The sequence below is a fragment of the Nerophis ophidion genome, linkage group LG07, assembly GCF_033978795.1.
Source record: "Nerophis ophidion isolate RoL-2023_Sa linkage group LG07, RoL_Noph_v1.0, whole genome shotgun sequence".
NCBI classification, from domain to species: domain Eukaryota; kingdom Metazoa; phylum Chordata; class Actinopteri; order Syngnathiformes; family Syngnathidae; genus Nerophis; species Nerophis ophidion.
Window position 1 is genome coordinate 36,926,441 of NC_084617.1, and position 16,679 is coordinate 36,943,119.

Sequence of the window (16,679 nt, forward strand, 5' to 3'; positions counted from 1 at the left end):
ATTTTTAACACTGTGATTACCAGCGAAATTATTCTTTACTTATCCTATTATGCAATGTCAGGTAAAATTTATTGGAGAGCCAGATACAGTCATCAAAAGAGCCACATCTGCCTCTGGAGCCATAGGTTCCCTACCCCGGTCCTAAACCAAACATGCAATATGTCTAACAATGCCTGTATTACTGCATATTTGTGAGTTTTATTATAAACATGTTTTTGTAAGGTTTGCAAATACAAACATTAGTTTTTTGATTTCTTTTACTCAATATGACGGTAATGTTCTTAGAATCCTGAGAAAATGTGTTTGAAGCAATAAACTTTACACAAAGTAACACACTCAATCCAAACCATCTTACGAAATAAGAACTTTTATTCATAATATATTCATACTTGTACACAAGTAAAATAAAATGCATATCTATATGTTTCCATTGCAATAAACAACTCGGCGGCATTCTTTTGGCAAATGCTCGCCATATATCCTTTCTTTTGTGAAAATAAAAGTAAAAATGGGGGGACGCGGTCAAACAACTGTTTTTCTTCGAAAAACATGAAAAAACAGAACGTTACCCAACAAATGCATCACTTTCAATAAATAATGGGTGGGGGTTCATTTTATTTTCATTAAACGGACCCAACATTCTTTGTGTGCTTACTGTGTCGGAATTCTCAGAGGTCGTATTCTTCTGTTTCTTTTCAACTCTTGGTGTTTTGTCTCAACCGTAGAAGCTTTTGAAGAAGGTGGAACAGGGTCAGCGTAGACACAGTAAAGTTCAGTACATAAAGAACAAACAATTCTGGGCACCGATTCATTATTTACATCAGATCTGTAGTGTTCTGTAAAGGCATCCATTTTGTTACATGTACTCTTATCTTCGTCCCCATTGTTGTTGTCGTGGTTGTAGCAACTCACTGGTCAGTCACTGTCTGTCGCAGATGACAAAGCATCGTCTCTCATCATTGTCATGAGCATCCGTCACTTTGAGTCCTGCCTTGAAAACGACACCGGGAGTCCTAAGACATGGCTAAGGAGATCCAGACGGTGGGGAGGAGGAGAAAGCTCAGACCCTGCAACGTAGCGCCCCTGCCTTTGGCGCAGTGGGTGTCTGATCTGGGCTTTTTGGAGCACTTCTTTTTCTTTTTGTTTGAGGCTGTAGAGGATTCTAGACTGTCCATGAGGTCGGGGTTTATACTTTCTAAGGACTTGTCCAGGGTGTCGGACAAGGTCCCGAGCGGTCCATCATTCTGCTTGTTCTGGGTCTCATTTTTTGTTCTTTCATGTTCCTTATGTTTGGTCTTAGACATGTTCTCCTTTTCCTTCAGGGGGTTGTTGGTGATCTGGCGACTCTTGCCGGACAGGATAGAGGATTTATCGTTGTCTCCAAGACAACACCTGGGAATTGTGTCCACGAGAGGATTTTCAGTGGAAGGGAACTTCCCAGACGGGGCCTTCGAGCTGAAGAGACTGGTCTGGACTTGAGGTGTGTCCACGCATCCTTCCATGTCTTCGCTTTTTAGTCGTTTCAGGTCCTTGCCGGCCAGGAATTCTGGGACGTTGCACTCTAACTCTGAGCTAGAGCCCTTGAAACGCTTGAACCACTCCCACAGGGTTCTGGCTCGGCAGTCGCAAATCCACTGGTTGCCGTTTAAGCGCAAGTACTGGAGGGTGGTGAGCGGGTCCATTGTTTCCCCTGTCAAGACGGTCAGGTTGTTGAAAAACAAAAATAGAGATTTAAGCTTAGCCAGATCACTAAAAGCCCTTGGCTGGACATAAATGACGCGATTCTGGTGTAGCAGCAGGCGGTCCAGACTGATCAAACCATGGAACATGTTGTCCGTCACGATTTTGATCTTATTATTGTGCAAGTAGAGATAGGTGAGGTTGGCAAGGTCCAGAAAAGTGTCATCGTGCAGGGTTAGAATGTTGTTATCCTGCAAGTAGAGGTACTGCAGGGAGAACATTCCCCGGAAAACCCCGACCGGCAGCTCTGACAGGCCGCACCTGTGCAGGTGCAGCGTGTGCAGCTTCGTTAAGCCTCGGAAGGCGGTAGGGCTGATTGTGCGCAGGTTGCTGTTGTCCCCAATGTCCAGTTCCTCCAGTTTCTCCAAGCCGTAGAAGGCACCGGCCTCAATGTAGCTTATGTTGTTCGAGTAGAGCCAAAGGACGGTTAGGTTCTGGCACGAACTGAAGCTCGTGGACCTCACTACCGTCAACTTGTTGCTCTGGAGGAATATTCTCTGGCTCCGCACTGGGATCTCAGTAGGGATGGAGAAGAGTCCTTGTTGTTGGCAGGCCACGGTGGGTCGTGGTTCACTGTAGCACACACACTTGGCAGGGCAGCCGTTAGCTGGAGGCGCAAAGTTCAACCACATGATCAGGACCAGGAGCCGTCCTCCTAAGGAGACACAACAAAACACATAAGTGCATTAGCAAATATGGCTGAACAAAGATTTTTCAGCAAATCATTTAACCCTAACATTCGATCCATAAGCTGCCTAAACTTTGAATTCTGCATCTTATAAAATGGTGTGGCTAATTATTGGATTTTATTTGCTAAATGTCATGTTTTCTGTTTATTAATTTTCATTGACCTTATCAGAGGACTTAGATGGTGTGTGGGTTGAAAATGTTCTTTCGGTCCGTAGCGTTTCTGCTCGAAAGGATTCTCCATTCATGACTCCAAACAACCTTTCTAAGTTTTACAATATAACTAAAAACAATTATTAGTTAATAAACCGTCCCATGTCTGACATCCGTAGGAGTGTTTCCATGCATGTTGTGTACGTGCTATCATCGATATCCACTAGACCATGGGTGTCAAACTCTGGCCCGCGGGCCGTGTAATTTCATTTGGCCCTTGAGGCAATATCAAATTAACATTAGAGCTGGCCCGCCGGTATTATACAGCGGCTGTACCGCTGTAACACCGCATTCACCACTAAGAATCATACTTGCCAACACTCACGATTTTCCTGGGAGACTCCCGAAGTTCAGAGCCCCTCTCGACAATTTCCCTGGGCAACCATTGTCCCGAATTTCTTCCGATTTCCACCCGTACAACAATATTGGGGGCGTGCCTTTAGGGCACTGCCTTTAATGCCCGCTACAACCTGTCGTCACGTCCGCATTCCCTCCATACAAACAGCGTGCCAGCCAAGTCACATAATATATGCGGCTTGTACACACACACAAGTGAATGCAAGGCATACTTGATCAACAGCCATACAGGTAACACTGAGGCTCACCATTTAAACAACTTTAAAACTGTCACAAATATGCGCCACACTGTGAACCCACACCAAACAAGAATGAGAAACACATTTTGAGAGAATATCCGCACTGTAACACAACATAAATGCAACAGAACAAATACCCAGAACCCCTTGCAGCACTAACTCTTCCGGGACGCTACAATATACACCCACTGCTACCACCACACCCCGTCCACCTCATTGGTATTTTATTTTCAAATGTATAAGCCCGTGGAAAAAGTTCATGTTGATATTTACCTGCAAATAGAAAACAGGCATTCATTGTTTTTATTTAAATGTTATTTAATATACCATTAATGTTTTTTCGTTTGTATTTTTGAAAGTTGATTTTGCACTATTAAGTTATATGAGCGTTGCTCGTTCCATATTCAGTGTTAAAGCAAATCAGTGTAGCAAATTGAGCAACAATGAACTTTTTGTTCATGCACTTTTGTCTTGCTACTTCAAGGCTTGAATGTTTTATTCATTCATTATTGTTATTTTATTTTCAAATGTATTATTAGCCTGTGGAAAAAGTTTATTTTGATATTTACCTCAGAAGGCTGCAATTTGTAAAGAGGCATTCAATTGTAATTTTTTTATTTATTTATTTGATATTTTAAAATTATTATTATTAATATTTGAAACTCCATTTGACATGTCACTATAAAGTTATATAAGCCTTGCTTGTTCAATATTCAATGCAAACCTTGGCCCACGGCTTTGTTCAGTTTTAAATTTTGGCCCACTCTGTATTTGTGTTTGCACTAGGCAAAACCCAAGAATTGCACTAGGCAAAACCCAAGAATTGTAATGTATTTAGGCAAGCATCGCTATTATTAGCGAATATGCTACCACGTTTATAAGTGTCAGTGTCAGTATTATTAACTTACATTAGCCTTGTTTTTGTATTGTTTCAGCTTCACAAAGTCCTCCGTAAATTCACCAAGACGTCAGCGTGGAGTGAATGAGTTTGTTTAGCTGATTTAACTAGTGGGTCCATGAGGATGACATGAACAAGTATCAAATACATATTACCTACACATACAAATTGGCCGAGGCACAAGCGTATTAGAAAATATCCAGTAACAAAGGTGTCTGCATCATTCACTAAATTTTATGAATCATAGTGATCACTAAATGTCACCAACAAACACATTACATTTTACTACAGTATTTACCAGACGTGGTTCTTACAATAATATCTATCTAAAAAGGGCTTCCAAAGTACTAACCCTTAAATTAGGGTAAACACATTTTTTTGGATATTTATAAGCACATTAATGTATTTTCCGTACTATAAGCCACTACTTTTTTACCATCTTTGAACCCTGCGGCTTATACAAAGGTGCGGCTAATCAATGTATTTTTCACCGCTAACGATTGTAGCTGAGATAGGCACCAGCGCCCAAAGCGACCCCAAAGGGAATAAGCAGCAGAAAAAAGGATGGATGGCTGGAACGGCTAAATCGTGGAATGGATTAAGCAAATAAATCAATGTACTAAAATGATCTACTTTAACATATACAGCTGGCCCGCCGTTATTACACAGCAGCGGTGCCGCTGTAACACCGCAATTTCTCACACTTGCCAATCCTCCCGAAGTTCAGTGCCCCTCCCGAAAATCTCCCGGGGCAAGCATTCACCCGATTTCCACCCGGACAACAATATTGAGGGCGTGCCTTAAAGGCACTGCCTTCAGCATTCTCTAGAACCTGTCGTCACGTCCGCATTTCCTCCATACAAACAGCGTGCAGGCCCACTCGCATAATATATGCGGTTATTACACACACATGTGAATGCAAATCATACTTGGTCAACAGCCGTACAGGTCACACTGAGGGTGGCCGGATAAACAACTTTAACACTGTTACAAATATGCGCCACACTGTGAACTCGTACCAAACAATAATGACAAACACATTTTGGGAGAACATCTGCACTGTAACATAACATACACACAACAGAACAAATACCTAGAACTCCTTGCAGCACTAACTCTTTCGGGAGGCTACAATATATTTTGATATTTACCTCAGAAGGCTGCAAATAGAAAAGAGGCATTAAATTTGTATTTAAATTTTATTTGATATGCCATTGATATTTTATTATTATTATTATTATTATTATTATTATATGAAACCCTATTTTACATGTCACTATAAAGTAATATAAGCCTTGCTCGTTCAATATTCAATGCAAAACTTGTTTGGGTCCCTATTAAAAGGTTAATTTGTTCAACCTTGGCCCGCGGCTTTGTTCAGTTTTAAATTTTGGCCCACTCTGTATTTGAGTTTGACACCCCTGATCTAGGACCTTCATAAAAAAAGAGAATATCATAAAGGATGAATAAAGACATGATTAACTTTTCTGTTTTGTTCGATCAGCCGTTTTACTGCTGTGTTACAGACACCGTTTGGAAAAAAATAAGGTATGTAAATAAACATTTACAAAATGTTGCTGTGCAAATATCTCATTACACAACATACATATATGTGGCTTATAGTCAGATGTAGCTAATGTACAAAACAATGTTTTTTTTCTGCTAAAATTTAGTGGGTGCGGTTTAGTTACCAATTAGCTCGATAGTCCGGAATACACGTTAATCCGCATTAGAACACAGTCAACTTGCTGACTCATATACAACAGTTGGATCGCAGGGAAAAAAAATAATCAGCATATTTTATTGAGATGATTTATTTGAAAATATATTTCCTGCGTGCAATACAAATCATTGTATTCCATAAAATGTAGTAGTCATCTGCATAATATTTGGATCGAGGGAACAATTTCCTCACAGCTGCCTGCTGACGTGAGGACCTGAACTGACGAGTCTTTTAAAACTGTGTGGGCTGCTTTTATGTGGAACAAGTCTCCTCTAATAAGGCATATATAACTAATCGTCTTATTTTTTTTCCACTGGAATGTGAGCTTTCAGGTCATTTGTGACTCATGACAAGAAATGTTAAAAGATGGCTATAAAACAATATCTTTAAATTGTGTATGATTTTTTAACCCACTTTAAACAAGTCAATACATAAATACAACATAAACCTAAAATATGCTTATGAAATACTAATTACGTTGTAAGTATTTAATCACTAAGGGGCCAGTATAATAACATATCTGATGAAAAGAAAAAAAACAGTAAAATACATATCAAGACATGCTTACTGTTGATATTACCTCTGCCAGTAAGTATCGGATGTCCTGGCATCATCTAGTTAGTTAGCAACATAACTCCAAGGATTATGGGCAGATTTGGATTAAATTTTGAGTAGACCTCCGAAATGGGATATTGAACGAGTGCTCCGATTTTGGTGGTGATCCGGATCATTTCTATTAGGTTGTATTAAATTTACATCATGGGCCGGAACATCTCTCGGTGCATATGCTACCGGCCCACGGAGATAAAGAGGGTTCAACGTTTCACGGTTAGTATTACCGTTTGTAATCAAAATTATCCTAAAACCATGATTGATAAACTCACAGACCGTTGACTCCGCTCACACAAATACAAGAGAGATTAACTTCTTTCCCAATTGAAAAAACAACAAGTCCCAATATAAACTTATATAAACACATTACTCTCTGAGAAACTAAGATATTCAATTGTCCACGTTAAACATGTAGGCCAGGGGTCGGGAACCTTTTTGGCTGAGAGAGCCATGAAAGCCAAATATTTTAAAATGTATTTCTGTGAGAGTCGTACAATTTTTTCTAACACTGAATACAATTATATGTGTGCATTTTTAAGTAAGACCAACATTTTTAGAGTATAATAAGTCTCTTTTTATTATTAATAACATTGTTATTCTGAAGTTAACTAATAATACATAAAATAATTCTTACCATTAATGAAAAGGTGCGGAAGAAAACTGATTGATGGATTAAGATGCATGAGAATGTTTTATATTCTGAACGTTATTTTTAACACTGATTACCAGCGGAATTATTCATTACTTATCGTGTTAAGCAATGTCGGCTAATATTTCTCTGAGAGCCAGATGCAGACGTCAAAAGAGCCACATCTGGCTGTAGAGCCATAGGTTCCCTACCCCTGATGTAGGCAGTGTTATCTAAGGACAGAGTAATCGATCGACACATGTTATTTTTCGTATCGTTCCAAAGTAAAACAACAGAAGAAGATAAACACATTCAATCACTAAAATAAAAACAGCATGGCTTTTAAGTAGCCAGAAGAATTTTATCATATAACCTATTTCTTATGCCAAGAAAGTACAGTAGTCAGGGGATTCATACGGCCCCATTTGTTGTGGTTCATCTGATACATGAAACGTGACAAATTCAGGTGGTGCACTATCCACTTTAGTGGCTAGACAGCAGTAGAGCAATGAAAATATTTTAAAAAAATGGTTTTGTGGCAATGGCAACATTGACCACAGTGTCGGTTACTATGTAGAGAGGCGCTTTCTGTCATTTTCAGCAGACTGCATTGTAAAATGATAAACCTCCTGCTTTTCTCTCCTTTAGAGTAAGTACTTTTTCAGCACATTTCACAGTACCCAGATAATGATGATAACCGTGGTCATTTTTGTTACAATACCCATATAATGAAATTTTCATATCGTTATATCCATGACAACCAACGTGGCTAAGTGCTGAGACCAAAACGGGCGGCATGGCGTAGTGGGTAAAGCGGCCGTGCCAGAAACCTGAGGGTTGCAGGTTCGCTCCCCGCCTATTGACATCCAAATCGCTGCCGTTGTGTCCTTGGGCAGGACACTTCACCCTTTCACCCTTTGACAAAGAAGTTGGGAAAGGTGGCAATAAATACTGATATAGTTGAGGAATACTCATCAAACACTTATTTGGAACATCCCACAGGTGTGCAGGCTAATTGGGAAGAGGTGGGTGCCATGATTGGGTATAAAAACAGCTTCCCAAAAAATGCTCAGTCTTTCATAAGAAAGGATGGGGCGAGGTACACCCCTTTGTCCACAACTGCGTGAGCAAATAGTCAAACAGTTTAAGAACAACGTTTCTCAAAGTGCAATTGCAAGAAATTTAGGGAGTTCAACATCTACAGTCCATAATATCATCAAAAGGTTCAGAGAATCTGGAGAAATTACTCCACGTAAGCAACACGGCCGGAAACCAACATTGAATGACCCTGACCTTCGATCCCTCAGACGGCACTGTATCAAAAACCAACATCAATCTCCAAAGGATATCACCACATGGGCTCAGGAACACTTCAGAAAACCACTGTCACTAAATACAGTTTGTCGTTACATCTGTAGATGCAAATTAAAGCTCTACCATGCAAAGCGAAAGCCATTTATCAACAACATCCAGAAACGCCGCCGGCTTCGCTGGGCCCGAGACCGTCTAAGATGGATTGATGCAAAGTGTAAAAGGTGTTCTGTGGTCTGACAAGTCCACATTTCAAATTGTTTTTGGAAATATTCGACATCGTGTCATCCGGACCAAAAGGGAAGCGGACCATCCAGACTGTTATTGACGCAAAGTTCAAAAGCCAGCGTCTGTGATGGTATGGGGGTGCATTAGTGCCCAAGGCATGGGTAACTTACACATCTGTGAAGGCACCATTAATGCTGAACGGTACCTACAGATTTTGGAGCAACATATGCTACCATGTAAGCGCCGTCTTTTTCATGGACGCCCCTGCTTATTTCAGCAAGACAATGCGAAGCCACATTCAGCACGTGTTACAACAGCATGGCTTCTTAAAAAAAGAATGCGGGTACTTTCCTGCCCGGTCTGCAGTCCAGACCTGTCTCCCATCGAAATTGTGTGACACATTAAGAAGCGCAAAATACGACAGCAGAGACCCCGGACTGTTGAACGAATGAGGCTCTACATAAAACAAGAATGGGAAAGAATTCCACTTTCAAAGCTTCAACAATTAAAGCCAATAAAGACATCTTTTTGTGTTCCGCTTTATTTCGGGACAACCCTACATTACACACAGTCCGAACAGTAACACTGTTTGAATATAGGCAAATAAAACTATTGCGTTACAATATTTATTTGGCGTACCACCAGATCAGGGGTGTCCAAACTCCAGACCGCCACTCCACAGTTTGGACCGCGAGACGTCATGAGTTCAATTAAGCATAGCACAAAAAGAGAGCTTTCATATTATTTTTAAATACCCAGCAGTTTCTGCCATTTATATATATATATATATATATATATATATATATATATATGTGTGTGTGTGTGTGTGTGTGTGTGTGTGTGCGTGTATAGTTATTTACATACAGTAGGCTTTTGGCCCCCGGGGCCAAGATTTAGCGGCCTCACTCGAGTCAAAAAGTTAGGACCCCCCTGCACCAGATACCACAGTTTAAAAGTTGCTGCCGTAGATTCGTACTTGACATGCAAATATTAGTATGGTAATGTCTTTGCGTCCCCCCTGCAGCTGAGGGTAAAACAGAAGTGCATCATGGGAGTCTTCCACAGTCCCCATAATGAAGACGGTGCCAAAGTCTCAGACAGGAGTCCCGGTATCAGCACATAACTGCACCAACAACATCCAAATCCTCCCGAGCTCCTCTCCAACACGACAATGTTTTCCATTCTTTGCTCCACTGCACGCGTTCGAGTCCCAGCCTCGCCACCATGACAGGTGCCCGAAGGAGAGATAAAAAAAACAAAGCAGCATGAGCCTTACTAAGCCTCCCGTCCATCTTCCCTCATGTCCCCGCCATGCCGCGTGGTGCCGCTCATCTGTGGACGGGTGAAAGCGGGGGCCCAGCAGAAGCCCCTCCACCCCAACGTTCTGTTCAAATGCTCGGCTTTAGCCGTCAGACTGCCACCGGAAAGCTGTCAAGACTTCCTGCTCTTTCTGCATCGCAGCACATTTTCCCCCAGCGCTTCCTAACAATAGCAATATTTTACCACACAGATCACTTCATGTTCGTCCTCTGACAGCCCCTCGCTGCCATCCTTTCATTAACGGCCTATTTCCGGCCGTGCGTGTCACGTCAAAGTCGAGCCCCCCGCTCTCAAGGCAATGTGTCCTTTCTTTGTTAGCGTCGGCATGACTGACAGCCGTGGACATACAATGGCGTCGACTTCGTCCCAATTATTCTTGCAAGCTAACAGCGTCTTCACATCGCCACCTCGCCTGATTGCATTAGCATAACTGCAGGTGTCATTATATCCACGCACCTTTGTGAGTTGCCCTCTTGAGACGCCTTCCTACCCAGCGTATGATAGGTTTCATTTTTCACCTTGTCGAAGCAGCAAAAGTGTTTGGCCACCACTATTGTTGTCATAGAGGATTCTACACCAAAGAACTATCAATTTATTATTATGATTCCGTCGCAATAGTTTGCCGGAGGCCACAGCCCACAGTTTTCATCCCTTCCGAAACCTTTCCAGTATCAAAACGTCTGGCTTGACCGGAAATCTTAAAGAATATATAAATATAATATGAATGTAAAAAATATATCCCAGATTACCCAGGATTCCCGGGACATTTTGCCCATTGAAATGTTTAAACTTGCACACATTTCTCAACCGATTTGAACCATTTCAACATTTATCACATTATCAAAGCATCAAACTGTTCGATGCAAAAGTGTTTGGCCACGACTGTTCTTGTCATATAAAAAGCTGCACCTTATTATTATGATTCCGTTGCAATAGTTCACCGGAAGCCACAGCCCACAGTTTTCATCCAATCAGAACCGTTCCAGTATCAAAGCTTTCGGCTTGACCGAAAAATCATGAACATTTAAAAAATATATGCCAGATTACCCAGAATTCACGGTTTTACGGGTCATTTTGCCCATCCATCCATCCATCCATTTTCTACCGCTTATTCCCTTTTAAGGTCGCGGGGGGCGCCGGCGCCTATCTCAGCTATAATTTGGCGGAAGGCGGGGTACACCCTGGACAAGTCGCCACCTCATCACAGGGCCAACACAGATAGACAGACAACATTCACACTCACATTCACAGACTAGGGCCAATTTAGCGTTGACAATCAACCTATCCCCAGGTGCATGTCTTTGGAAGTGGGAGGAAGCCGGAAAACCCGTAGGGAACCCACGCAGTCACGGGGAGAACATGCAAACTCCACACAGAAATATCCCGAGCCTGGGATTGAACCCAGGACTGCAGGACCTTTGTATTGTGAGGCAGACACACTAACCCCTCTTCCACCGTGAAGCCCGACATTTTGCCCATTAATATTTTTTTTTTTTACCTGCACAAGTCCCACATGTCTCAACCGATTTGAAAAATTCCACCATCCACACACTAGACGACCTTGGACAATTCCCAGGATTCACGGTTTTCAAAAGCCCTATTTTCACCTCTTGCTGGAAAGTTTTCTCAGACATAATTTTGCAACCCCTTTTGGCAATTCTACCTTTCAAACATTCCTCTTTGTTGGGAGAATGCCTTACCAATTTTCTTTCCGTACTAATCCCCAATTTTCCCGAAATTCCAGGAATTCGGGAATAGCCATTATCAATTCAAACTGTTACCGCGTCAACATTTTTCAACCGATTCCAAAAACTCCAACAGCAACCCGTTCAGTATAAGCAAAGATAATTGTACTACGATCCATATTTAAAAAAATTCCCAGGTATCTCGAATTTCCCAGATTTTAAATATTTGTTTCACATTATTTAAACTTGATTCAGACAATTCAATCATCCACTCAAACTACTCTTCCGATATATGGAATGCAATACATGTTTTCCCTTTCCCAAAATTCACAGTTTTCCCAGAATTTCTGGTAATTTTCTACCCTACCCTCCTACCGAGCGTATAAGGTTGGGTATCATTTTCACCTTATCCAAGCAGCAAACTCTTTGATGCAAAAGTGTTTGGCCGCCACTATTGTTGTCATATAAGATTCAACACCAAATTATCAATTTATTATTATGATTCCGTCGCAATAGTTTGCCGGAAGCCACAACCCATCTGATAGGAACTGTTCCAGTATCAAAATGTTTGGGTTGACCAAAAAGTGAAAAATCACAAAATATATTTACAAGATTACCCCAAGATTCCCGGTTTTCGGGGACATCTCTCCCATTGAAAATTTTCAAACTAACATATGTATTTTGTACTTAAAAAGATATATACACTTTCACTTAAAAATACCAATTAATAATACAGTAACAAACCAAATGGGAAGAAAACAGACAACACAATTGAGAAAAAAATACAACGTTACCGTATTTTCCGGACCATAGGGTGCATTGGGTTATAAAACGTACAGCCGATTAATGGTCTATGTTTAATCTTTTTTCATATACAGGGCGCACCGAATTATAGGGCGCATTAAAATGAGTCATATTATTATTTTTTTTTTTTTGTGAATGCAAAAGACTTCCTTGTGGTCTACATAACATGTAATGATGGTTCTTTGGTCAAAATGTTGCATAGATGATGTTTTACAGATCATCATCAAGTTGTTTTCTGACAGTCTCTTCAAAATGTGGCATTTTGTGGGCGGTCTTATTTACATGGCTCACCTTCGACACTGTCTTTTTGTCGTCATCTTTGTTGTAGCAGTGTAGCGTGCAAGGACGGGAGTGGAATATGTGTCAAAAGATGGCGCTAACTGTTTAAATGACATTCAGACTTTACTTCAATCAAAAACGGAGCAGCATCTCCTCATCCGGAAACAACACTAAATGTGTCCCGTGAAAAAGTGTCCGACCGGAACTCTCTAATAACTAAAGTTCCTTGGGTGAATAATGTAAACTATGTTTTAGCGCTTCCATGGCAAGTTTACTGACAGATCTAAATAAGCACTTTACATTACTTTATATTAGAAATGCCAACAGCTGAGAATGAATGTCCCATTAAAAGAAGATAGAGAAAAATACGAATCTTATCGACAGTGGTGTCACCAGGGACTACAAATCTACGAAACAAAATGCCAGATAATATGTCTTACCTTATACACAGACCATAATAATACTCCTATGATGAAGCATATCAGGTGGTGCGGCTTCATAGCTTGCCAAAGTCGTACTAAAACATTTTGAATAGTTTTGAGCGCCTAGTGTAATGTTCTATATGTTCAATGGAACATATGAAATGATGGTGTTCTTTACTTGACTCATATTGCCATCATCGTGCAGTCTACACGCATCTTTTATGTATGACTGCCATCTACTGGTCACACTTATCTTACACCATGTAACAAATAATATTACTTTGAGGTCGGTAAGCAAAACCAGAATTATTCCTTATATATATATATATATATATATATATATATATATATATATATATATGTGTGTGTGTGCTTATTTGAAATAGGGATGGATACAGCAACATAGTTATCTGAAACAGTTATCCAATGTATGCATCATAGTGTTTGTACCCAAAGCTAATTTACAACACTTGTCCCCAACAATAACAACAACACAGATCTAACACCGTCAAAAATAGGAAAATAAAAAGAATACGGCAAAGAGGAGTCGATAATAATGATAATAGTAATAATACAGACAAAGCGCAAACTAGATAAAAGCCAATAATGATAATAATAATAATAATAATAATAACACAGACAAAGTGCAGACTATATGAAAAACAATTAGTAAAAATGTGTAAAAACTAAACATGGGAACACAATTGTAACTTAACTAACCACAATTTTGTTAGTTTTTTGACATTAGTCGCTCCGGGTTATAAGGCGCACTGTCAAGTTTTGAGAGAAAAAAAAAGATTTAAGTGTGCATTATAGTCCCGAAAATACGGTAATTATTTATTTCTACATAATTAGGTACAATAATATTTTTCATTTGATTTTTAGAACAATTATTTGTAATATGTGTACATCATTTGACCCCAAATGTAAGCCGGCGTATGTTTTTTTTAACTTGAACAAAAATATACAATTTCACTATAAAATACCTACTGATGGTACAGTAACAAACCAAAGGGGAAGAATACAGAAAACAAAGTAGAAAAAAAAATACTGTAGAGACATGTCAGAATACATCAACAATACTATGTTGTTTTTGTGCTTTGTTTAATCAACTGGCGAGTTAAGCAGTGTCGTGTAGCGTCATGCTATACCGCACAGTCCACACCGTGTTCACCACCACAAAGTGCACTGTGGTAAACCAGACTGACTTGGTGAAAACCCGACTATGTTGATCCCAGATCCTTACCCGCTTTGTGGACTTGCACTTGTGTAAAGCTGGCATGAAATGTTCAAACTATCGACTGCTTAAACAAAAAAACTCTCACTCGTCCACCTTTGCTGTGAAAGCACCGAGGAACAAGGATAATACTAATATTTGTCTGTTTGGCTCCGAATGTTGATGCTCAGTCTAAAAATACACCATCAAAGTAGCAGAGGAGAGCGGGATAAAAAACAAAAAAGATGCAATGTTCACCGTCTTCTGTCAGTTTTGTTTTTAACCCGTAATCTTTGCCTCAATCTGCTGTGTCAAAAAATGGTTGTGAGGCGCCGTGTTTCAAGATGCTGCCGGTGGCGTATCTTGTGAGAGCCATGCATTCTCGAATCACAGCAATAATCACTCAACGTAAGGAGACAATCCTCTTTTTTTTTTCCACTTGACTGACACCAGGGGCCCTTCAGCTACGTTGTGCTATCTCCAACTGAACGCTGACCGTAGAAGGTGACATAACTTTGCACATTTGCACTCAATTCATTACATGAGCAGTGTGAACAGCACATTGGGTGAGAGTCAGACACTGAAATGTATCCTTTGATTATTGATCAGGGTACAATATCGATACACTAACATTAAAAATTGATTTCTACATCAGATGGAAAATATTTTCCTTCAATGAAGGTCAATGTTACAAAACAACCATGCTATTCTCAATCAATCAATCTAGTATCTCCATTGGCTGTAATAATATTGATACATTACATGTGTTTTATATAAAATAAATGTTGTAGTTAAAGCCAGGGCCTTTATTCATTCAAACCGGAAAAAAGGTATTAAAAGCCAGGAATAAAGGCTGTCATTTACATTAAATATCAGTCCAATCCAATACATGTATCGGCTGTTAATAAGGATATCAGTTCTTATCACGGTGATTGTGACCAAACTGATAACGGTTATTATTATCACGTTATTGTTGAATATCCTCAACAAGTACTGACACTGTAAACACACTGAAATATTTTAACATGGTTTTATTTTAGAATATAAAATAAGAAAAAACAGATTGACACACAATATACTTTAATTGGCAGACAAAATATTAAATATTGTTTCAGCTTCATTAGAGGCATACTGTTTGTATTTAATGTTTGATTATGTTGCATTAAGGTTTTAGAGTGTTTTCCTGATTGAAAATCTTGCTTCTGCAGTTAGTTGGTCCATGACCACTGTTTTGTTTGATCGGCCGTTTTACTGCCGCGTTACATAAACCATTTGGAAAAAATTAAGGAATGTAAATAACTATTTACAAAATATTTTTTGTGTAAATAACGTATGTCACAAAATATATATCTGTGGATTATAGTCCAAAGCGGCTGATATATGGAATAATGTTTGTGAATATTAAGTGGGTGCAGCTTTTATATAGCGGTGTGCTCTATAGTCCGGAAGATTCATTGTGCCTATTTTGTTCTCAATATACTGATACGCTGAGGAAATGGGTTCCAACATTAGCATGGCTGTCATCATGGCAATGTGAAATGTATGAAGACAGCCAAATCACATGATAAAATAATTCCTCATTGGTCTAGCCTGTAGGCATACCTTGGTAAAATGTATCTTTAGTTTTGGGCGTAAATTAGGCTGCTAAGGATGCTCTACTTATTTTCACCAGTATAACCATTGCTCGTATTGGTTGTAGTTGGTTTTAGTCTTTGTTTTCTGATAGTACCTAAAATAACCATATGATTGCCATTTGTTGTGATATTGAACACAGGCATGACGTACTTCTTTCTGACAATAGCCTAATTTCAGTGTGAAATGTGTTGAAAACACGGGAGACCATTAGCACGTACAGCATGTATAATGTATTTAATGCAAGCGTGACATAATTATCTTGTTAGTGGCACAGGAAACTACAGTGATGTAAAATTAGTTCATGCATGTGTGAAAGCTGGAGAGTGCTGATCGCTGATCACTGTTCCCCCTAGCATTCATTACAGTGGTTATTCATCATCTGCTTAAAGGGGAACATTATCACCAGACCTATGTAAGTGTCAATATATACCTTGATGGTGCATAAAAAGGACCATATATTTTTTAAACGATTTCCGAACTCTAAATGGGTGAATTTTGGCAAATTAAACGCCCTTCTGTTTATCGCTCTGTGCCGAAGACGTCAGAACGTGACGTCACCGCGGTAATACAGCCGCCATTTTCATTTTCAACACATTGCAAACACCGGGTCTCAGCTCTGTTATTTTCCGTTTTTTCGACTATTTTTTGGAACCTTGGAGACATCATGCCTTGTCGGTGTGTT

General features: G+C 39.8%; 1 protein-coding gene across 1 annotated transcript in view; it reads right to left on the reverse strand.

Annotated features, from left to right (window-relative positions):
* Window positions 1-351: 351 nt before the first annotated feature.
* Window positions 352-16,679, reverse strand: part of rtn4r (reticulon 4 receptor) — a 166,637-nt gene continuing 150,309 nt past the window's right edge. Inside the window, exon 2 of the mRNA XM_061906111.1 lies at window positions 352-2,395. Within this exon, the coding sequence (XP_061762095.1) occupies window positions 1,014-2,395 (1,382 nt within the window). The 3' untranslated portion in view covers window positions 352-1,013. The remainder of the gene's footprint in view (window positions 2,396-16,679) is intronic.